The 24,273-nt window shown below is 39.6% G+C and overlaps 1 protein-coding gene across 13 annotated transcripts in view; it reads right to left on the reverse strand.

Annotated features, from left to right (window-relative positions):
- DLG1 (discs large MAGUK scaffold protein 1) overlaps positions 1-24,273 on the reverse strand; it is a 182,821-nt gene that overhangs the window by 110,530 nt on the left and 48,018 nt on the right. For 11 of the 13 annotated variants that reach the window (XM_075418031.1, XM_075418030.1, XM_075418029.1 and 8 more), the window contains one exon: positions 8,109-8,273. In XM_075418031.1, the coding sequence (XP_075274146.1) occupies positions 8,109-8,273 (165 nt within the window). Of the gene's footprint in view, positions 1-8,108; positions 8,274-16,777; positions 17,179-24,273 lie in introns of those variants that run through there. The other 2 variants (XM_075418036.1, XM_075418038.1) reach the window with 2 other exon arrangements.

Consider the following 24,273-nt stretch of genomic DNA (forward strand, 5'->3'; position numbering starts at 1 on the left):
GACGGATGAGCACCTGCCTGCTGCTGGGAAGGAGTGACAGAATCCCTTGTTTTGCTTTGCTTTGCTTGTGTGTGTGGCTTTTGCTTTACCTATTGAAGTGTCTTTATGTCAACCCATGAGTTCTTACTTTTACCCTTCTGATTCTCTCCCCCATCCCACTAGTGAGGTATGAGCACTGTCCAGTGCTTAGTTGCTGGCTGGGGTTAGACCAGGACAGTCCTTTTTGGCACCCAACGTGGGGCACAAACCCACAACCCCGAGATTAAGAGTCTCATGCTCTACTGACTGAGAGACCTTAATATACAGGCTAAAATGTCCAATCCCTCCAAAATGTCTGCTGAGTTCACTTAGGCCAGGACTTTGGGCTCCGTCTGTCACAGTGGTCACTGAGGACAGGAGGCGTGGTGCGTGGCAAGGAGTTACTGAGCACCAAAAGCAGCTCAGGTCAGGTCACTGCTGCACTGCCACTGCTTCTTGTAAGGCTTGTCCTCGACTGGTTCAAGGTGGTTCCTGCTACAGTAATTCCCATAACACACAACTTAAATCCTGGGTTACAACACTTTAAAGGTATTGCCATTACAATTTCCACTCCTGGTCCTTTACCCCAGACAAAACCAGCACATTCTCCATGCCTATTATCAACATTCTTATACTAAATCCAAAATGCAGCAGCTACCGGGATATGCCCTCTTCATCAAGACAAAGAACAGTGCAGATTCCTAGTGATAAAATAATACAGTTTTATTCCCCATTTGCTTCCCCAGATATGACTTGTATTGCATTTGCCTTTTTGACTGTAACTTGAGTACCGAGATGATTATTCCATTAATCTGTTATAAACCTGAGCTCTCATTCCTCTGAGATGATGCAATGAGAACACAAGTTCTTCTGAGGTCCTTCTGGTAACCTCCATCCATCATGATTATTGATCTTCTTTATTCTCTGTCACTTTCCTTTTGTTGTTGGTTTGTTGTTTGTTGGGGTTTTTTTTAACTATTAAATCCTAACATATTTTTTCTTATTCCATGTGCAGCAGAACTTCTCTTTACAATGCTTTCACTGCTTTCTCAACTGTAATTTCTCCACATGCTCATTGATTCTGCTCTTTAGAATAGTTTCACCATGTTTTGCCAGTACAGAAATGAGAGCAAGCTCTCATTTCTCCTCTCCCTTCTGGATGCTATTTTAAGAACAAGTAGCACCTTGTCATATTTCATTCCTGTGATACCACAGTCACTTTAAGTAGACTGCTCTACAGCATTGCAGCACTAATAGATAAAGCAGTTTCATATCAGAGTTAATTTAAAACCATTAAGCTTAAATACCATTAGGTCCTGGAAATACTTTTCTCAAGATGTCTAAACATGTGAAAAAAAGCAGGCATACACTAAGTGGGCACAAGACATTTATTTCACAGAGTAAAACTACAGTGCATGTAGTCAACTGGACTGCTGTACTAAGATTACAAAGCCTGTCACGTAGAAGGTTTGGGTACCATTGATCACAGAATCAAAGAATGGTAGGGGTTGGAAGGGACCTCTGTGGGTCATCCAGTCCAACCCTCCTGCCGAAGCAGGGTTACCTACAGTGGGCTGTAGAGGACCTTGTCCAGGCGGGTCTTGAATATCTCCAGAGGAGGAGACTCCACAACCTCCTTGGGCAGCCTGTTCCAGTGCTCCGTCACCCTCAGAGGGAAAAAATTCTTCCTCATGTTCAGACGGAACTTCCTGTGCTTCAGTTTGTGCCCATTGCCCCTTGTCCTGTCACTGGGCACTACTGAAAAGAGTCTGGCCCCATCCTCGTGACACCCACCCTTGAAATATTTGTAAGTATATATTAGGTCCCCTCGCAGCCTTCTCTTCCTCAGGCTGAACAAACCCAGCTATATATATGATATATACTATCAGAAAGTTTTTTTTAAATTATGAGTACACTACACTATGTACAGGTTATCTGGCACAAAATGAGGTTCCACTACTTCTAAGCGAGAGGAAAGGTAAGGCTAAACAGCATACGTCTTACCACCCAACAAGCACATAATCACAGCACTAGGTCAAATAAAATTCCCCATTAACCTACTGTCTGTCTCAGTAGGTAGTAGTGTAAGCACAGAGTAATCCTTCCCTCCTAACTAGTCCTTTCCAAGCTCCAACAGTTCAGAGATTCATAGAGCCAAAAGTAGCTAAACTCTGTTTTACTGGTTTTATTCTAATGGAAGGACAACTTTCACTCTAATGCAAACTGAGCCTGAATAACTTTAGTTTCTCCCAAATCTGACGCTGCTAGGTAAACACAAATAAAACTCTGACATGGGGCAAAGTTACTGGTTCAAAGGTATGCAACACTTGATGACATTAGTTCCGGACCCAGCACCAGAAGCTTCACTTGGGCAAAAGGATGCTTGTAGTTAAAATCTGGCAGTAAAGCTGTCATCTTTTTCAATGGGAAACAGTATTTCACCTTAGTCTGAAATACTTCACTGTTCAAAGACAGGCAAACAGTAACTCATTTGCATTTAATGTCATAATATTATGAAGTCACAGTTTTTTGCACTAAGTTCACACAATCACAAAAGACTCCATCACTGTGCTTTAAATGGGCAGGAAGCATTAATCACATCTCTAAAACATTTGTTTAAAAGACCTTTGGTATAGGTAAGTAGGGATTTTTACTGCATTACCTGAAGCTCAAGTACTCTAGCAGAATATAGCAGTGCTCAGCCTGAATGACAGCTCTTTGCATGAGATCAAACAAGTAGCCAGTAATGAAAAAGGCAAATCACTGCACTGCCTGACCTGCTCAGTATTGTCTTTTCCCAGCATCGCTTGTACAGAGATGATCATTTCTGTGAGCACAAGAACAGTAAAGTAGCTGACTGTGTTGGATGAAATGTGTACAAGAGTCCGTAATTACACAATCATAAATTACAGATTAACATACTTCCCTCCCCCGCCAACACTTATTTCTCACAATTCCTGGATTGTTCTGCTACTTCACTGATGACTGCTGAAAGCTACTCTAAAGATGCCAAATATTCAACCAGTAGAATACCTGTAGTTCCTCACAGTTGTGCTCTTCAGTCAGTAATCAACATTTTACTGTACAGCACAAATAAGCAATTTTAGATACCTTACTAGACGAATAAAGCTAGTACAATGTTCCAGCTAAAACTTCTATGTTCAGCTGTCAATGTCTGCTATGCATGTAAGGAAAAAACTGAGTGCAAGCATTCCTCTCACACCATTTGAAGAGTGGCATTATGGTGAAAATCTCAAGATAGATCTGTGAAAAAAAATTGGTGAAAGAAAAAAGAAGACTGAAAACAGAAGAGTCTTTTCTGAATAATTAAGTCTAACTTCCTGTTACTGCAGGCAGCCACCCCATAGTATCATTTATAAATGTATCAAATACTTGGAAAACTCTCCAAGAACAGCCTTGTGCAAATCTGAATGGAAATTTCAGACATAATGGAACTGTGGTGAATATTGTAATATTAACGAGTTTTTTACAGATCAGGATAATAACATTTAATTAATAATTAACATTTATCATACCAGTCATGGTGTATCTTTCTAGTACAAAATATATTTAGCAGTTTACAAATCATGGCATGTTTTCTTCATATCTTCTGGTATCACCAGTGAAATAACAGCCCCAAATATCAACAGATAATACACAAATATAATACACAAATACAATAATACACATAATATACATACAAGCCCCAATCTGGGTCTACACTTTTAATATTGAATTGCCATGCTACCTCATAAATATAGAGCTATAAATAATGTATTTTCCCTTCCACACACAGGTTGCTTTAAATGAAGAATACTGCAATTTAAGATAGATATATTTTTTTGTCCGATTACATCATGAACCATTATTTTAAAACTTCGTAATAATCTATTACTCAAAGCATTTTTTCCTTAATAGAAAACTCCAGCTTCCACTCCACAATTTAAAAACTTGTTTGGTATCATATTATATCTATGACAGGTTTCACCTGGTTGGAGCTATTCAGCTGTTAAATTCAAAACCGGTATGATAGAGACGCTAAACTCGGTTTTACAATCAAAATAAATCCTTTCGTAGCATCACCATCTAGTGGTCAAGCTTGGTAGCTACGTATTGCTTCAATTACAGCAAAGTCAATTCAACTTGAACACATTTTATTTCATAATAACTCAAGGAACCTCGCGTTGTGATCACAAGTCTCTATGAGAGTCTGGAACCCTCATACTGAAGAAATTCTGGTACTAGCTGCCTATCTACCTGAAAATATTCTTCATATGTTTGGGACAGAATATTTGTGAAGGGTTTGAAGTTTGACCATTTTCACTATCTGTTCATGATCCCCTACCATTAAACCTTCAAAAAAAAGCTGTTTTACAGAATTATCAAGAGTTCCACTTCAAACAGGGAACAGAGGACACAATCTCCTGGATGAAGTTTACAACTTTGATGCTCAAGATGTATGAAGCACACATTTCTTCTTATACTGATGAAGTTCCACCATAACAAGACAAAATCTGTAAGCCTGGTCTCACGTTTAAACTCTAGTTAAGTACAGCTAGTATGAGTTATTTCATGCTAATTGCAAACAAAAAAATATCTTACCCCAACCTGAATGTGGGGTAGCCCACCCCTCTGTCAAGAAGGTAAGTCATCTTCAGTTACTACAGTACTTAACGTGGAAGATTTGATAAACAGTCATCACATGCTCACCCTCCAAAAATTTGGGATACACATTTGTCTTTTCGGTCATTGGAAGCTGCTTTTTGAAAAACATCCACCTGCCTGAGCAAGTTGTAAAAGCCGCTTTAAGTCCTAGAGAATTTGAAAGCTTGAGAACAAAATGTAAACTAGTTCAAACCAGGCATCTCCCTTCTTCAAGATCTTCTATTCATGTTCTTTATTATTGCTCTAGACTGCAGAGGGCTTGCTATAAAAGAAATTATTCCTCAAAATCTGATGCTACTGCCCTCTGCAGCATTTCTTAAAAAGCAGCATACGATCGGAAAACCACTGTTTACATTTGTTCTCCAAACTAATAATTCTGTATTCAAAATTTCAAATATATTTAACCTTGATATTAAAAAAACTTATTATTTTATTAGTGTAATAAACACAGCATTCTCTATTACATTTAGCTGCCTTAAGCAAATGTACTACTGAACAAAGTTAATCAAGATTTTGTATGTTAGCCAAGACCTGGTCCCTACACAGTGCATCAAGCCAACCTACCACATAAATTACGCAAAGCAGTCTTAACTAAGAGTTGTTGTTGCTAAATTGATCTTCAGCACAAGCTATGCCGAAACTATGAACATCCTACAGATCATCAGGCCGAAAAAACAAGAGGACCAGCTACGATAATAGTACAACAGCAACCTTGCTTTTTTTCTGATGTACTCAAGTTCAAGATTTAACAGCATTTATTCCAATTACTTAGGGAAACAATCTCCTGACCAAAAAGAAATGTTGTGAGCTTAAAGGCATTTTACTCTAAAAGGTCCCATAAAGACTCCCAGAAAAAGAAACTATGGATGCACTCCTCTACTCCAAATACCTTAAGACCTCAGATTTTGATTATAAATGATTTATGCAAACAAGTTAACTTCTTCAGGAGAGATGCAAGTCAGCAGCCAACTTAGCAGGAGAATTCAGTTCCACAAAACGCTGGCAAACAACCGGCCCCTGGAGCACCCACTTCAGTTTTCAGATAATCAAAGCTCAGAGAAATTTCAGTTCTACCCTACATCGCTTTGAAATTTATAAAGAGAGTAGTCACCTGAAAATAATCAGATGTGTGGTATAAATGGTAATATGAATTGCATGGTGATACTTCTCTTATACACTTTCTTTCCTATCAAGTGGTGATTTCCCAATGCTTACCAATTTGAGAAAGTTAACAGGAATCCTCCTCAGAGACCCAAGATACACAGTATTTTGAAAAGGCCTCATCACATTTTGTAATTACACTTACACGCTGCTTAACTCTACTTCCAGAATAGTTTAAATGAGATGTGGTTTCTTTCTTCCAGAGCAGTGCAGTAGAGCTGTATATTCAACACACTCCAAGAAAACTAAAAAAATTTTCAGCTTAGGTCACATTTGAGTAGAGGAAGGCAGAGTACAATCATTCACATCTATTTCTGTAAATGGTTCTGGATTTTACATCCATGTGTTTACAGAAAGTTACAGTAGTTAGATAAAGCTCCATTAAAACAGATAATTAAGGGTCCCAGGTAACACTCTAAACACAAGTCTTGCTTGTTTGTGGAGACTGCCTGGTAGGATCTCTGTAAGGCAGAGATCACTCACACTATGGAGTGCTAAGTTACGCAGTCATCTTCCATGGAACTTTAATATTGCCAATATCAAATCCTCACTCCTATATTTCTGTAGTTGGCTATTTGTAAAAATAATCCGAAATCAAATCAAACACAGGAACTGGTCTGAGTAGTTTGGTTTCCCTTAGATTCAGGCAGTCAGAAAGAAACCAAGGTAATTCCAGCCCTTTGAAAAGGCTATGCAATGAAATAACACCTAGTCAGCTCCAAGAAATACATCTTCAGTCTCATGTACCCATTCTAGAATTTTATTTTTTATTTTCTACGATATTCTAGATCATGAAATGCATTATATTTGATCACTTATTACAAACAGGTTTAGTTTGCCTCTTTGTCTTTTTGATCCCATTTAAGCTTTCTGAAAAGCCAGACTAACTGCACTATGAATTAGGAAAAGCTTGTGAATAGGAGGAGTCGACTAAGTCCCCAGAGGCAGAGGATTTTTCTTCCATTTCTAATGGTCGCACACAAAACATGATGTATTACTTTCTGAATATCAATAAATTCAGGAAATTAGACATGTGAAAGTGTTACTGTGTGTCTGTCTGCATAAGCAACAGAAGACTGAGGTCCTAGCCATTCTCAAAATGAAAAGTTTGCCGTATTAGCTTTCTTACATGGCTCTTCAGAGGTTAACAAAGCCCACTTCAAAAAGGTTATTCATTAGGGCTTAAAGAATTCAGCTTGTTTAGCTGTTGCAGACTATAGAAACACAGATTTCACTATGGAGTTATCAGTAAAAATAAATAACTGTGTTAAATACTAACATACTCATTTTAAAAATCTTGGAAAAGCTGGAACACAATCACTAAACACACTCACCTGCTACAGTTAGTTCCTCTACAGAATCCTTACAAGTCAATTACAAAGAGCTGGTACTTTCAACAAGGTTTTTCTTCATAATAAAAAATCTGGAAATGTAACTAGGTTCAAACCAACTTTTTTCTTACACTATAGCAGCACTTGCTACAGTACGCTGCCAATTTCACCCACAAGGATACTACCACACACCAACAATTCATGTGAAAAATACCACCCTATAGGACTACCACAATTTAAGCCCACATCATCATTCTAAAGCCCAAATACTCACCAGTATGCAATCATTTCTCTGCTTTTTCCTCAGAACAAGCCATAAAGAATCAGACGTCTTACAGAAAACAGCATTTAGTCTGGCACACTAAAATATTACGCTATTCAGAAAATGACTAAGTTACGTCTCCCTGCTAACCCAGTAAATAAAACTGCCTGCTACAGCCCCCTCCAAAACCTCACACTCAGTTTGTCCTCTTAATTTTTAGATCTGTCTTGAAGTTACTGGAGCTATCTCAAAAATAACAGCGCTGCATGCTGAAAAACTCCAGAGACATGCATTACACTCCGCTTATTACGTTTTCCACATATGTCCTCAATTCAAAGATTTACTAGAAATATTCAGAATTTATTCTGCAGGACCCTAGCAGAAAACCCAAAACGTAACTGACAGTAGTAACTAGAGTGCCCCTGAAAACTACACCTGAGACCTTAAGTTACCTACATTTGTTACCTGGGCATTTTACTATCACACATCTTTAGTCAGAATGTGTGGAACTAAGTCAGTGCCTTAATGTCTAACAGAGTGAATTTTACAAATGAGCAGTTCCATTAAAAAACAGAAGCAGGTGTATCTCATGTGGGTTTTTTCCCCACAAAATTACATCCCTGGGGAGTATACCAAAACAGTTCACTCTTCTAAGCCTCAAAAACACCTACCTTTACTGGTGAAATATGAGAATGGGAAACAAATCCATGGACATTCTCAATCTGTGACAGATTCTTCTCTGATACATGGACCAGCTCTGGACCCGTCACCTCATTGGCAATGTGTGGAGAGCTGTGCTCCTGTGGAGGTGTATCTTCATCCTGATAGCGGTATTTCTGAAGAAGACAATTATAGAAAAAGATGAGTCCACCACGGAAACATGAAAGCGTTATGCAGAAAACCTAGGCCAGACAGAAAGAATTATTTTTCTTACCCTGCTAACTTCAAGGCAATAAAATCTAGAAATAAAAGGTTTTATAGTATTTTCAGTTTAAAGACTGATCTTGTCGACAAAGGTTCCAGCCTTTTCAGTCTCACCTAGAAATACTACAAAGCTACCTAATTATCTTTTGCCTATTTGCATACAAAACCCCAAACCCTTTTCCAACAAACTTCTCCCTTTACTAATTTTTTCTTATAAACACTTTAAGACCACATTATTCACCAACAGCAGAAACTCTCGGTATCAACTGGATTTATCACCTTGTCCTGCCTTTAAAAACTATCACTCTCAAAAGCTTTTTTCCATACCTCCAATTTAGCACATCTGCCAAAAGTGGGTTTTGTCAGCTAAAGAGTTTCAGCTTTTATACTGGGGTATCAGTATAGTAATTCACTTCTGCTAACTTCATTATGAAGCAATAAAATGTGGTTTTGTTACTAGACAGATTAAGCTTTCCCAACAACTCTTCAAACAGAAACAGAAGGCATTATGCAGTCTCAGTCTCATTAATTTGCATTCAATTAAAAAAAAAAAACAAAACAGAACCTAATACATAGACACCAGGGATACGTTCTAGTCAGACTGTATCCACACTTGCAGATCTCTACTAAAAGGTATTAATGAAATTAGGAGCACACATAATATTCACCTGTTCTCTGGACTGCAGAGTTAACTGTTCATCCAGCATCTCCAAACTCCAGAGCTAACATGGGCTCACATTATAAACACTCTTAAATCTAAGCTTCACTCCAGTTTTCCCTTTCCAGTCTCCGCCAATTCTGAGGCCCTTTAGGTAGCCCATGCATTTTACTGCTAGTTAGAACTAAAGCTGAAAGCTGAAATCATGAAACTTTTTTCCAGCAGGGTTTACTGTGTCTGTAAGATGCATCCCAACATTTTACAACCACTTTCACTTTCACACTGGTTTACAGGGAAAGCATGTCATGTCATTAAAGGCATAGAAAAACCTTCTAAACACGTAACTGTTTAAAACTTGAAAAAAGCTATTATTGAAGTATATTTCGGACAGAAGACTTTTCCTTAGGGTTTTTCTTAAACTGTAGTACATAAATCTTAGTAGTCTGTGAAGTCAAACACAGTCATCTTCTCGGCAAGTCATTTCTACATCGTATTACAGTAGATCACTGTAAATAACCCATTTGTTTATAAGCATGTGAACACTACACCAAGGCAGTAGCTGATAAACACTGTACGATAACTAACCCTTTTAACAGTCACATGCAAGTACAATTTCAGGCCACCAAAAAGATCCCTGCCCTTCACAGAAAGTCCTGCAACATCACAAAGTTATACAGTCTACAGCACAAACTATGAATAAACTGCTTGAAATGATCCATCAGTTACCAGCTCCTGCAATGCTTAACCCAGTCATTTCCTACCCAACTCTGTGCACTTGTCTTACAGGGAGACTCAATTTTGTGGCTATCCAGCAAAAACCAGTCTCTAAACACAGTCAAATACAACAGCTGAACTCCCAGCAGGAATCCCTTATTCCTCCCCGTCTCCCAGACCCTGGGGAAGGCACCATATCCCCCTTCCCTTCTTCAGTTCTGGCACTCAGCAATCAGCAGAGAGTTGCCCACTTTTCTCTCTTCCTTTGCAGGGTTCAACTTGTACCGATTACTGACCCCGATTCAGGCAGGGACTCAAAGACCAGAGACAGTGCACCAGAGAGACTCTCTTTTGGAAGTGAGCTGCAGGTCAGTCTACGCTGCCTCCTGCAGACTCACTGTATACCAATATTGCAGAGATTTGCCAGTAAAGAAGTGGTTCAGTGTGGCAGCTGAAGCCACGTAACTGGCTTTGCTGAGAGAAGAAGGATTTGTTTGGTCTGTTCTTCCCTGTGCCACTTGTTCTGCCAACACTAAGATTCCTTAGGGAACACACTACATTCCCACACTAACTTCGATGGAAAAACTTCGAGCTTTATATTTCCATCACCCATTGCACTTCACCCAGTCACTGCTTGCCCTACAGCACACCATCCCCACCCCTGCCTCCAAACCCCAGAACAGCAGCAACACACCCACACCCAACCACACACACACAGGCAGACACTAGAGATGCACGGTTTCTGTTAGCCGGTAACTGATGAGATGTCAGAGATCTTTGAAGTTATAACCCCGATTTACTTTTGTACTTCAAAAAAAATTAAAAAAATCTTTATCCGCCCTACTCCATTCAACCCTTCATTGCTGACACCATATGAGATCAAGCTCTACTACATGAGAGAAATTATGCTTTTGAAGTATTAGAAATTCTAAAGTAGAAGCAATACAAGTATATTTTCTCTACAAATACTAATGATTAGCAGAGAAGCACACGACAGAAATAGTTCCAATGAGGAAAGCAAGAGTATTAAGACTTCTGTTAGTACAACAGCCAACCTCAAAACAGTTCCACCCCTTCTCCTTAGCTGGATGACAAAAGAGAGATGGTGAATGCTGACAGTTGCGAAAAATTGCAATGCCCTAATTTTTCAAATGTTCAGCAGAGAGGTTTCATGAGATGACCAAACCAACTTAAGAGCTCACTGCTGGCAGAAGATAAGATTCTTTTTCTTTCCTTTCCCTGCAGCAGTGAGATGCTAGATTGCTCAGCCTCAGACTCTTGCCATTCATCTACTTTCTGAGATTCACTTGTTTTTAACTTATCAAAACCAAACCCTGACAGGAGTTGACATTAACTCTCTAGAGCAGCAATGTTAAACATCAGAAACAGGGAAGAATAACCATTTTAAAATCAGTGTTGGCCAAAAAATACAAATGAACATTATCAGAGCATAAATAACATCACACTGGAAATTAAAGAAAATAAACATGAAAGCTGCAAGAAGCACAAAAACTGTCTTGCAACATCAGAGAAAGCAGGAATTCTGCTAGCTTAAAGGAGCCTCCTCTGCTGATGAAGGCAGTATTTGGGCTGGACCTGTAATGCAGGATATCCTTGCCAGATCTCAAGCTTCAATTTGACTATGGAATACAGGAAAATTGGACAGGAAAATGGATTAAGTTCCCAGTTTATCTCAGACAAGACCCCATGGAATCAAAAGTGAATCATTCCAGTTTTACTAAAAAAAGAAAAAAAAAAAAGATATTCACAGGTCAATCAAAATTAAACTTCCTTTACACAACAGTCAATACCTTTAGTCAAAAGCACGGAATTAACTTGATTTTCTTCCTGAAGCCAGAAACTTTTATTAGAAACAGGTATTTCGACATGCCTGAGTAACAGGCTCTAGATTTCACTAAGTTTACATTATACAACGTACCACTTCTTACAATAACATAGTACATATTAAGTTTTAGTATGTCAGTATGTCATTTTCATTTAGATTAAAAATGACCCTTTTGGTCATGGCTGTACAACTGCATCCTCCCTGCCCCTTGCCGCTGGTACACAGCTGACTTCAGATGGTGAGCAAGCTCAGCAAGTCAATCCAGCAAAATGTTTGTTCCCTCTTCCAGCAATATTAAATTTTCTTTAATTCCCTAAAGCGCTCACAACAAGATGAGACATGTAGCAGTGCTGGCATAATAGGGAGAAAGGCAGGTAGAGAGTAGGACCAACCCATCTCATAGTGGCTAGCAGACGACCATTTCTCTGCTTATGACTGAGAGAATCCAGTCTTACACCCAAATCCAGGCTCCACGGAGACCCTAGTTAGAAGGGCCAGCCAAGCAACGCACAAGATAAATCAAAAGAAAGAAAAAAAGGCAGGTGTGGCAACACCGCTGTGAACTTGCAGACAGCCTCAGCTGCACACTCCCGCACTCAGTTAGGTAGGAGCCAAGAAACTTCACTATTTTTAACAAGCTTTATGGACTGCTGTATAATTTATAAACACAATTTAAAGTCCAACCAAGTTCTAAACATTTAACACATACTTCTGACACAGATACTGCCCCAAAGGATTCATTTGCAGGTATACATGTATGTCAAAATTAATTAAAAGCATTTCTCTTCTGATGCAACATAGTTGACAAGATTTCTTCAGGCTAGATTATACCTTCAATGAGTTTTGAACTATCACCAGACACTATGGACTATATTATTTATTGGTGTAAACTACTGAAAAATCCATTTACTTTAATAAACCAGTGCTATTTACATGAGATGAGAAGATGGTCCAAACTTACCACAGTGAAATCATTCATTTTGTTAACTGTTCAGGCCCACCGCCTCCCTGCTTCAACTCCCAGGCTCAGCAGAGTTAGACAAAAATAAGAATGAACAAAGTATCTGCAACAATGTGCAGGACAAAGAGTTTGTGGACATTCTGTAGCACCGTTTTTCAGAATACAGAAAGCACAGAAAAGCTTTAACAAACTGACTCTCAGAAAGGTTCACCTTAGTCTGCTTAAGCTCTTATCTAAATTTTAAAATGAAGATATTTCAAAAAGATTCATATATAATCCACCCCCTAGACATAATTGTGGTTTTATATTTTTTTAAAGATCCTCTAATGACAAATCTTACTGAAACAGAAATGAAAGGAAATTATTTAAAGAACACTTAAAACAACCCCACGCCCTAAACTGGCGACCCATATCCACAACAGTATGCAACACTTATCGCAAGGATTCAAGCCATACAGAATGCCATGTTCATGGACAGAAAATTAATTATGCAAGAACATCCTTAACTACCAGATAATTTAATGACAAAATGCAAGGCAGCAGTAACTACAGTTCTCTTCAAAAGGGGATGTGTATCATAATCCAATTCATATTAGATACATGCATTAATCCAATCTTATGAGAAAACAAATTTGAAAGCACAGCAATGTATCTTCTCTATACACAAAGAATCAGTGCTAAACCAGCTTTAATACAAGAGTGAAAGGGTGCTTAAAAAGCAATTAAAAAGTCCGTAAACTGACCTTCTTATACTCACTTCCCTCCTCCAGTTTTTAACCCTCCCCACCCACACAGCGATAGGACTCCTAAAGTACTGCAGACTTCTAACAACACCATACACAAAGCCGACCCACAGAAACATCCAGCCTGACTTGCACACACTGTCCCTGCCTAAGTTTTAATTCTCACTGTACAAGGCCAAGCCACGTTTTGAAAGCGGGTAAGAGTAACTGAAGACTTTAGTAAGTAAATCTAATCATTTGAATTCAACAAATACACAGAAGCTGACAGGGTCAGACCCTCTCTGCTGCAGCATGAACAGGGAGTGTGGTAAAAGAAAGTGACTTTGGACCATTTGCACCTGACTCCCCAAGCTCAAATACTTGTCCTTGTTCAGTCACCGCTCCGACTTAGAAGTTACACTAAATCTAAAAGGATCCTTCAAACGATCATTCCAGCAACTGAAGTTGTTGGGAAACACTGTTTGACATCCAACATCTCCAATCCTGCATAAAAGGAGTAGGATACAAAACGTCAAAAGCAGATGAGTGGAAAAATCTAAATACCCACAGTTCTCCTCACCTCTCCCCCAAAACAAACCTTCAGAACTCTTGACATCCAGATACCATTCAACAGAAAACAAGCTCCAACAACACTAACAACAAAAGCAACAATACAGCTAAATTTCGTATACTCTTGCTAAAACAAAAACTAGTCCAAAACAAACAGCATATTAAGATGCCAACACATTTTGTAGAAGTCTTCCCCGCAGCCTAGAGGAAGCGCTAAACCAGCAGCTAATGCTCAGCAAAGTAATGGTGCTTTCCCCATGGAGGAAACGGACACAAAACAAGAGGTACGCTCCACTACTGCAGAAGTGAAGTTAACTTGAAAACTTTTCGTTTGTAAAAACTAGGAAGATTACGAAAGCCAAATAAAGTCTCCTTGCAAGAAAACAGCAATTCACACTGACAAGCTGAAAGCCTGTGGCTAACAAAAGGAACTTCTGAATGTAAGAAAAGAAGATACACGTTCATGTATTTTCAGAACTTCTTCACTGATCATGGAATAGGACTTTGAGTATTATTTTCAATTTAGGCCTCAACATATGATAAAATAAATGACTTGAAATATCAGGTTTTTTGATCTTAGGGTTTGATTTCTAAACACAAGTTCAGTACTTTGAGTAAGTAACTGCTTCATTCTTAAATAAAAGCACCAGGTTTTCTTTTAATAATTAGAGCCAAGACAAAAAGATGAGGCATTTCACCCCCCCTTAGACCCACCACCCAGGACAGTTTCAGTTTGACATGGTGTCTTGAATAAAACTGCTTGTAACACGTTTATTTAGGTCGCAGTGCTCCATCCTATGTCAAAACATGCAGCTAGTGTCACACGTAAGTATTTCTGTAATGCTTCCTTCCACGGATATCCAGAAAAAATACAACCATTTAAGATGCATATGTACATTTACAAAAACACCAGAAATATTCATAGGGAAGAAATTCACCTGTTCCGGAATGCTGAGGAAAAGAGACCAAAGAAGGAACAGTCAGACTGTGAATGTTATTTTCATATGGGGTCCAAAAAACAGTAAAGGAAAATGGAAAACCACTGTATTTCATATACTTGTGTGGGATGAACTGTTTCTTTAGGTAATCCTGTACTACTGTTTCACACTGTCATTTAAATATTGACTCTTTCAGTGTTCACAGGGTATCTTCTCAGAGGACAAGAATATTTCATTTTACTGCAGTAATAAAAAATTTAAAAATGGACAAATGCCTAATGCAAAATCTCTCTGTACTATCAGCAGGTCACAGCTATTTAAACCTAAATCCTTCAGTTCATTTGGAATGTAGATAGTATAGAGTACCCACTCCGTATTACCAGCAATGCATGTTTATTTGAGGATCATTAAAGCCTGCGCATAAACAATCTAAGATACTTTAAAACATAACCCTGCTAAATTAATTGCACTCAGGGAACTACTGGCACTTTGCACTGGCGCAGGGCCAACCGACATTAACAAAGATAATAATAAAGAATTCTGCCAACAGTGTGTTTGTACGAGGTGCTCAACCCCCCCGCTCCCACGCCTGGCCGCAGGGGCTGCCGGCGGAGCCCCCCCACCCCCTCCCCAGTGCCGGGGTGCGCTCGGTTTGGGCAGGGTAAGCAGTCTTAATGCCTTCAGACAGCCCAAACGAGCCGCTGGCGCGCGAGTGCAGCAGAACATGCCGCCATGGCTCCGACCCGACACGAAATGCCTCAAGTGGGTTCTGGAGGTTCGCTGGGTATTTTTAGGTTGGTCTTAAAAGTGAACGGCATCGCTCCTCTGCAGTTCAACGGGCACAGTTAAAACAGTATTTTCATTCTATGGCCTTCTCCCAAGTTTAATATTTAAACATGAGAATATCTTATAAATTAAAAAAGAGGATGTGCAAATCCACAGAAAGAATGAAAAAAATCCTAAATTTTATAGCAAATAGTTTCCAAAATGCATGAATATATACATCTTTACAACTGGCCACATGAAAGATAAGTAGATTCAAAACAAGTCAAATCCTTCCCTCCTGGAAATAAAGCATTCAACTTAAAGTTTCATAATAAATCATTCACACTATCAAAAGATCCGTAAAAATTTAGACTCCTCCCTCACAACCTAGGTGACATTTATTCAACATCTGGTGATACATATCTCTCTAAAAACGCATCACACATACACATACATGTACATATATGTGTATATACACACAACTGTTCCTAATTTATAAAATAAAAGCTAGTTCAATTATTTTTTGTTAAAAACAACTCGGAAACACCAAATATGCAAAATAAGTTTTGGAGAGACAGATTTCTGAATCTCTATCTCAAAAGTAACTTCCACACATACCCCCTTAATTGTACAGGGGCCTTCCAGTGCTTGGCGTTTTCCTCCTATCCTTCACATTGAGTGTTAATTTTACTGAAAAAAGCATTTTTGGCACAATACTGAATACATTCTGCTTACTATTCTGAGGATTAGCAAATTATATATGTTTTATTACTCTGAAACCTAAATAGTTGATGTAGTCCTAAAACAGCTAAATGCTCGAGGGCACTGTTAAACCCAAACCTGCCACTAACAATTGCTTCCATCAATCTGATGTCAGGAGGCATTTCCAGCCCTGCGTCTTGGTGCAAGTCTCCTGTGTATTTAATTCTCTACAGCTGAAGAAAACGAAAGCCAAGTGCAATAAACTGATTACATGATGATTAATGATGATTAACAGAGAATGACGACATTTTTACATGCAGCATTCAGTAAATTCAAGCTGTTGTTCAAAGGGATCTTTAAACAGTAGGCACGATAATTCATTACTTCTGCCACAATCACCAAGAGCTCCGACAATCAAGCAAGGCATGAAACAAAACACACTATTTAATCAGAAATTTAAGGTACAGTTACATTAAACATAATGGCAATCATCCATCAAATGCAGCTTACATTTCCAGGACAGTCCTTTTACAGACCCACCTTACATCCAAACATTAAAGATATTGTGTTGTTGGTACACGCTACTTTACAGTGGCATAGCATCGGAGAAAAACAATCCAAGTTTTTTATGCTAGGAGACATTTTTTCAGACCCTGTGCACTTGAACCGCTCCGTGACTGAGACTCCAGAAAAACGCCTCTGCAAGCGCTGCTTGCTGCCCGTCTTTGACATTTAATCTAGGTCCATGGTGTTCAAAACCAAGCCTTTATGTAAGGAGCTTGAATCCTCCAGGAAAAAAATTCTGCTTCATGTTAGGAACCAGATCTTAAAAGAAAGGCAAAGGGAGAATCCCGCGTCCATGCTCAGAGGTCTGGAGCCAGCCCCGTAGACACCCGCGCCGGCTGCGGCAGAGCCACCCGGCCGGCAGCCCGCCGCACTGCCGGGATCCCCCCGCCCGCAGCCCGGGGTCAGGCCCTGCGGGGCCGCCCCGCCCGCGGCGCTGCCAGCGCTGCCGCCTCCGCCGTGCGCGTCCCCGCACGCCCGCCCCGCCCCGCCCGGCTCGGCCCGGCCGGCTGCGGGGCGGGGCTCGGCGCGGCAGCGGGGGCTCCGGCCCGGCGCCGCCCGCGCGGGGGTCAGAGCGCCGGCCGGCCCGCACCCCGGGCGAGGGGCAGGCGGGGCAGGTGCTGAGCGGCAGCTTTTTCGAGGCGTCAGCAGCCCGCAGAATGAGCGGCTACGGGATATTTAATCCGCAGACATCGGAAACTCAAGGTTATCCGCCTGGTGTTAAAAACTGGGCTTTGATGCCGAGTAGAACTCCTCGCGGTCTGCCCAAAGCAGCGCAGAACCAGCTGCAGCATACACCAGTGTTCTCCAGCACGCCAGGAAATCACAAGCTGCTGGTTCTTCCCTGGCTGTCGCCAGGAAATCATGAATAATCGGGACGATACGCATCGATTTGGTTATGAGGACCTCTCGTAAAGTATTTCATTTCAAGCAACTGCACATGTGAACACTTACACAAAACAATTTGAAGAAAAATAGCTTTTTTTCCTTAGAACTGAAGTAAATATGGTCACAGCCTCCTCAAGATTTGTTCTTCTGTGTTGCGTGCTAACAAGTCTAAGACACACAATTCTTAAAATGGTTTGTTGTTTGGGGTTTATTTTTTAATCAAACCCTATAAGGACTCAACCTTTACTTCCTTTTTTAAAAGTACAGGGGTCCCTTCAGCATTTTAATGTATTTATGTATTTTAACAAATTGCATTACAGAATTTGATCAAAACCACATCCTCTGATTTCTCTGCTCTTGTATCATAAGCTAACAAGCCTTTGCAAAAACCTTCAATGAAGTAATGTTAACCACCACTTCTATTTTTAATTGTACTGAAAGCTGTGTAAAAAAGCATTTAAGACTTTCAGAGAAGACTTGTTAGATCCCCCATCTTTAGGGTGTGACTGTTCACCTACATTTACACCTGTAGCAGCCTTCTATCACCTCCCTTTTACTTCATTTGGTTTCCCTGATGAGAACCCCTTGAGGTGGAAAGTTAAGTGTAGCGTAAAATTGGCATCCACACTTACAGCTCAGAAACGAGTAACTTCATGAATTACACTGAGACAGTCATCTTTATATAAACGTGCAGATTGATGAAACCAAAACTAAGGCAAGATGTCTGGAGAGAAATGTGTAACTCAGCCCACAGTAAACCTCAAAATAAACTTCATTTTGCATGAGGACCTCTTTCTTGGTAGGCTATCCAAGGACGATGGATGACAGCACTTCCATACTAATAATCATAGTTTTCTTTCCACCATGTGCCATGACCTACTATTTTTCCCATACAGCCTTAGACATCACTTCCCACAGCAGGTCATCTTCTGAATGCAAGTACAGCAATAGGGGCAGGACCAAAGAAAAATCTCTAACACTCTGCTTAACCATCATGGAAAAAGAAACAAAGGCTACAAATAACAAAACAAAAGAAAAAGAGAGAGAATACACCTTTGCTTAGGTAAGTTAGGTTAAGTTTTTCTTGCAGGAACATTCAAATCCAGGGGCCACCCAAAGTATAACAGAATTATGGCAGAACCTAAAAACCCGTTTATTTTCCTCCTGCTGGCTGGGGTCACAGTACAGAGTCTCCTGCCTGAAGAAACAGGGCAGAGCACAACCGACCACACACTCAACCACCCCACCTGAGAAAGGACAAAATGCACCAGGGGAAGGAAAACAGTCAGAGTACTGTCTCTTGCCAAAAGAACACAATGATGTTTCTCACTAAAATAATACCTAGTCAAATGCATGGCAATTTCATGACAACTAAAGTCAAACAGCCAAAAAGCAGTTCTTGAATGTTGCAGAAATGTATTTTTCTGCATCACAAAAAGCTAAGCTCTAATGTGCCATGGGCATAGAAGAATCAATAAGAGGAAGATGTAGCCTACACATGTACAAAGGATTGCATCAGTAAGATACAATAAAGAAGAGAAAGCTTAAGTAACTTCAGGCAGTTGCATCTACATTGTTAAGACTACATAAAACATCTGAATCTTTCAGCCGTGTATTTGCAGCTGTAAACAAACAAATTTGTTACACTGCAAAACTGTCTTACCTTTACACAAAGACGGAACTTTTTACACATCTTCCTGCGCACAAACTTAAAAATACAATATTTAAGCTTGTAAAATTCAAATATATTTCTATATATTTTGCTGACTAAATCCAGAGATTTAACTGTAATGAAGGCTTCCCTTGTTCAAAACAATTATTATTACTCAAAGGCTTTTTAAATACAGTTGTGAACATAAAGCCTTCTGAAATATCAGTGTACAGGAAGTTGCCATATAGAGAAACACATGGAACAGAATATTTGGAAATGTACTTTTGAGCTCTAAAGAGAACATATCCCCACTTATTTAACTATTGCTCTAATTCAAATTGAAGGTTGGATTAACATTTAAAAACACAAAAAACAATTTATTAACACAATAACTAAGCCGTTCATAAGAAGAATATGGCCTTAACTCCTTAACTATCTCCCAACACTCCCTTCCAATTTACCAGTCTGTATTTTGTGTTATCACATACAAGCTTGAAGTCCTACAGTCAGAGCCCACCATTTCCATGCTGATTATACAAAGCAATTGCAAGATAGTCACAGTTGCCAGGACTTCATCCAATGCTGCCATACTGACAGTCAAGGACACATCAGCATTCACTGAATATAGAAAAACAAAACCCTAAATTTTCTTCTTCCACAGGATGCTTCCACCTGACATTACACAAATGTTAAAATCACAGTTTTAAATTGAACAATCTAAAGAAACCAAAACTTTTAAAAACTTGTGTTTACTCAGGTGTTAGCAGTGAAAGTGTCTGGTTTGATCCTTATGAAAATACTACATAAAGTGAATTTTTATTTGAATGTTTACTTGGCAATAACCCATCTTTATGCATGGCTCCCACGTGCACAGGAAAAACATCAACATCATTAAGATCTTTAATTAGAGAGCAAGACTAGTTTTGTTACCCTAAAATAAGAAAGCTCCTATTTCCAAGTCTCCCCAAGCAGTAAAGACTATCGGACAGAGAGAAATGAGTTATGTAGTATCAAAAAAAACACACTACAACGCTTTCAGAAACTTCATGCTACTGTTCAGCACTTGGCAACTATTCTTGATTGAACACACACACTAGTACCCATTTCATCCATCTGTGTGTTCCACCCATATCCTCATACAACACAGGTTAGGAAACAGCAGTCTCACAAACAGTAAGACGTGGAGGTTTTAATGAAATTAGTAAGTGAAGGTCTAACTTGACAAATGTACCAACTGTTTAGATTGCCAAACTGAAGGTGAAAAACTATACTAACCTTTGTATTTCTTCAAACAGAACGTGTCCCTTAAGTATCACTGCAAGCACCTGTCAAGCTGGTGGGACTGTAGTTTAGGTCCCTCTTCCTCAGAAGCCTGAACTGGTATACTTCCAGGATACTTAATACAAGCCAATTAAAAAGAAAAAAAAAAAAGATGCTTTTCAGCATCAGAATTATTTAAATCTAATAAACTTATTTTAACCTCTGCTCTGCATCATCTTAGTCTGTATGGTTTTGAAAGAATACAAAGAATTTCAAAATCAGTCTCTATAAGGAAGCTTGGATACTGGTTTAAGATTACCTCATATTAACAGAGAGCACTGACGTAAGGGCTGTAACGATTCCTTACCGAAGGAGTAGTAATTTTATAAGCATGTCCTATAAGGTAAATGAAATTTGAACACTAGTTTCATAACAACCAATGTCTAGTAGAAACTGCACCCATCAGCACCCATGAAGCTCTCTTTGGCTTTGCAGTTCTTGCTCCCTGAAGTATCAGATGACCATCCAAGCCAATTTTGAAAAAGCAGCCGAAAAATTGATTGCCTCTTCCTGCATGCTCCTAAATTGCCAGCAAAATCATTTGCACAGTACTTTCAGGCAAACAGGTTTATTTACTGAAAACACTATGAGCTGAAAATTGCCCTTCTGAAGGGTATCTTTAGCAGGTATCCATGCCTTAGAAGCACCTATTTTGGAGCCTGGGAGGTAAACACATCTGCAGGAGTTAAACTGGCAGCCACTGTTGCACCTCCAGTTCAGAACACCAATCTGTATCTGCCCTTCTTAAGAAGCTCGATATTCTCATATACAAAATTTGCAGTGTCCACTAAATCTGACCCATATGTGCTGAAAACATTCACCAAACTCTCAAAAATTGAGATAATCTTTTTATTGTTTTGACACTAATAACACTAAAATATTTTCTGGGACAACTAGCAGATTGTAAATATATCTGTCTGCTTCTTAGGCTTCCGAAATCTTGATGAATACCACAGCTCCATTAACTTCATAAGGAAGGTGAAATGTTACTTTGGAAAGAAGAATTTGATTAATAGTCGCATTTTTTAAAACTTGCCCCACAATGGCATTTAAGCCCAGATCAGGTCCTATGAATAGAAAATTTTCAGTGGGTGTTTGTGATTTTTCTCCCAGTTTATTCCAAGTCTTAAATCGTTAAGTATAAGACAGATCTGGGACATCACTCCAGTGAGGTCCTTCATAAGCCTTGATAAGTCAAGCCAAGAAACAGAAAAGAATACTTTCCTTCCGAACTGAGTGACCATCATTATAGGCATTTTTATAAACTTGCTTTTGGAGTTCTCTTCAGTCCGAAACAGAGGAGGAAAATATAATGCCATATCAGAGAAGAACCCAGAGGTGTCTGTGTTATGATGTCCTGTACATGCAAAAATAATCAGGCTTCAAAATACGAGCTGCAAAACAGTGACAGACTGAAGAGCGTTCAGAAGCAAAACATCACAAAAAACAGCCCTTCCTCACAATTACCACTGGACAGAGGTCCTATGTATTCGAAGTGTGATTTCAAAGATACTTCATCATATCATTCATCTGTCAGCACCTGCCTCTCGGTAATTCTAACACTATAGGTTAATTTCAGCCAAACTGTGGGGATAGAGGTCTCTGAGGGTATCAATCATTTGCAAGTTTCTTGGAAGTTAAGTAGAGCAGGCAAGGGAATAAATATCAAAAAATCTCCACGAAAGGAAGGGGGAGCAGGGAGGGGATAAAGCTGCCTAAGCAACAACAGGCAGAATTTCTATAACAAGAAAAATATTGAGACTATCAAAGGGAGGGAAAGTATAGCAAAATGCTGTATAGTAGTTTATATTAGAATGGTAGCACACCTTGACAAAAAGTCATAGGAAGTCATGCTTTGTAAGGTAGGGATGAGGCCATTTCATGCTTTGGAATTAAAAAGGCCCACAGTGGAATCTCTTCCCCTTCTGCTGCTGCTTCGTAGCTATTTTAGCACTACTGGAGCGTACCTTTACATCTTTAGTTTCCACACAAGAAGTTCCTGAGAATTACAGAGGTTACAGAATTGGCTAGTATGACTACTACGAAATCCAAAATCCAACGTTCCTTTTTCCTAACTGGAAAACACCAAAACTGGGAGAACATCTTCAAAACAGACTAGGAAAGGACTGAAAATAAATGGTTCCTTTTGCAAGACTTCAAGTTTGACCCAATAAAGAGGATGTAAATGCAGCAGATAGAGGAGGTCAGGGTAGGCTCCAGTCTGTTAACTTCACTGCAGAAAGCGAATTTCATTATATCAGTAACATCTCTGTGAGAGAAAAAAAAACAGAAAGGTGACTGTATTCTGAATAGACTATACTGTTATTAGAACACAACTCAACTAGGTAATCCCTAAAATCAAGAAGTACTACATTACTTCAAACATATTTAACATGTCTAGAAACAGTCTGTGGTAGGTTGACGGTGGATGGCAGGTAAGCGCCCACCTAGGCGCTCACTCACTCCTCCCCAGAGGGATGAGGGAGAGAACCAGGAAGGCAAATACCAGGAGAAAAACCTCATAGGTCAAGATAGATGAATGAAGGGAAAAAAACCAACCACACATACAAGTGATGCAGGGCAAATCACTAACCACCTCCACCAGCAGACCAATAGCCAACCTGAGCAACAGCTACTTTGGAAAGTCTTCCCCCAGTTTTATTGCTGAGCATGACACTAAAAAATAAGGAGTATCTTTTCAGTCAGTTTGAGTCAGATGCTCCAGCTGTGTCCCGTCACAACTTCTTGCCCACCCCCAGCCTACTTGCTAGGGCAGTAGAGTGAGAAACAGAGCAGGCCTTGACATTGTGTAATCACTATTCAGCAATAGCTAAAACATCGGTGTGTTAATCAACAGTTTGTCACAATCTAAAACACAGCATCATATGGCCTGCTGTGAAGAAAATTAACTCCGTGCCAGCCAAACCCAGTACCAGTCTGACCTGAAAAGTCCTTTAAAATTAAGAACTGCGAGACCTTTGCATTCAAACAACATTGCTGAAATCACTCTTAGAATAAAAGTATGTGATTATGCTAAAGTTGCCTTTGATGCGTTACTCCCATCTGTCCACAGAGAAGAAAAAAGTATATTTATTTAGCGCTAGATAGTTCCATGCTACCCTCAAAAAGAGTTCTAGTGAACAACAGACACTGAATCCCAAACATAAAACTGATAAACTATAAAAGCCCAACAAGTAACAGAGCTTCTGAAAGACCCAAAAAGCTGTACACCCTTGTCCCATCCCTTCTCCACACCCTCAAAGAAGCTTCCATCCAGTTTGTATTTGAGGCGGATACACTCTAAACTCAAGTGATAAAGATTATTAGCCAAGCAAGTTTATAGTTTCAAGGCTATACACAGTGGGAAAGACTGAATCCAGCAGCATGTGATTAGCTGGGTCTTGTCTCCCCAGTGTAAAGACCAGACTGCAGCGAGGATCTAATTTATCACTCCATATTGTTCCCCATAGGAGCCAGCCTGACTAGGCTAAGCATATCCTCCAATACATCGTTCGCCTTAAGCATCTGTTGGACTGAGACAGAAGGCCAGTTTTATTCAGACTGTCATGCAGGAACCGCCGGGGAGGGTGATGGGAGTAAAGAGAGACAACGT

The sequence above is a fragment of the Opisthocomus hoazin genome, chromosome 4 (genome assembly GCF_030867145.1).
Source record: "Opisthocomus hoazin isolate bOpiHoa1 chromosome 4, bOpiHoa1.hap1, whole genome shotgun sequence".
NCBI classification, from domain to species: Eukaryota; Metazoa; Chordata; class Aves; order Opisthocomiformes; family Opisthocomidae; genus Opisthocomus; species Opisthocomus hoazin.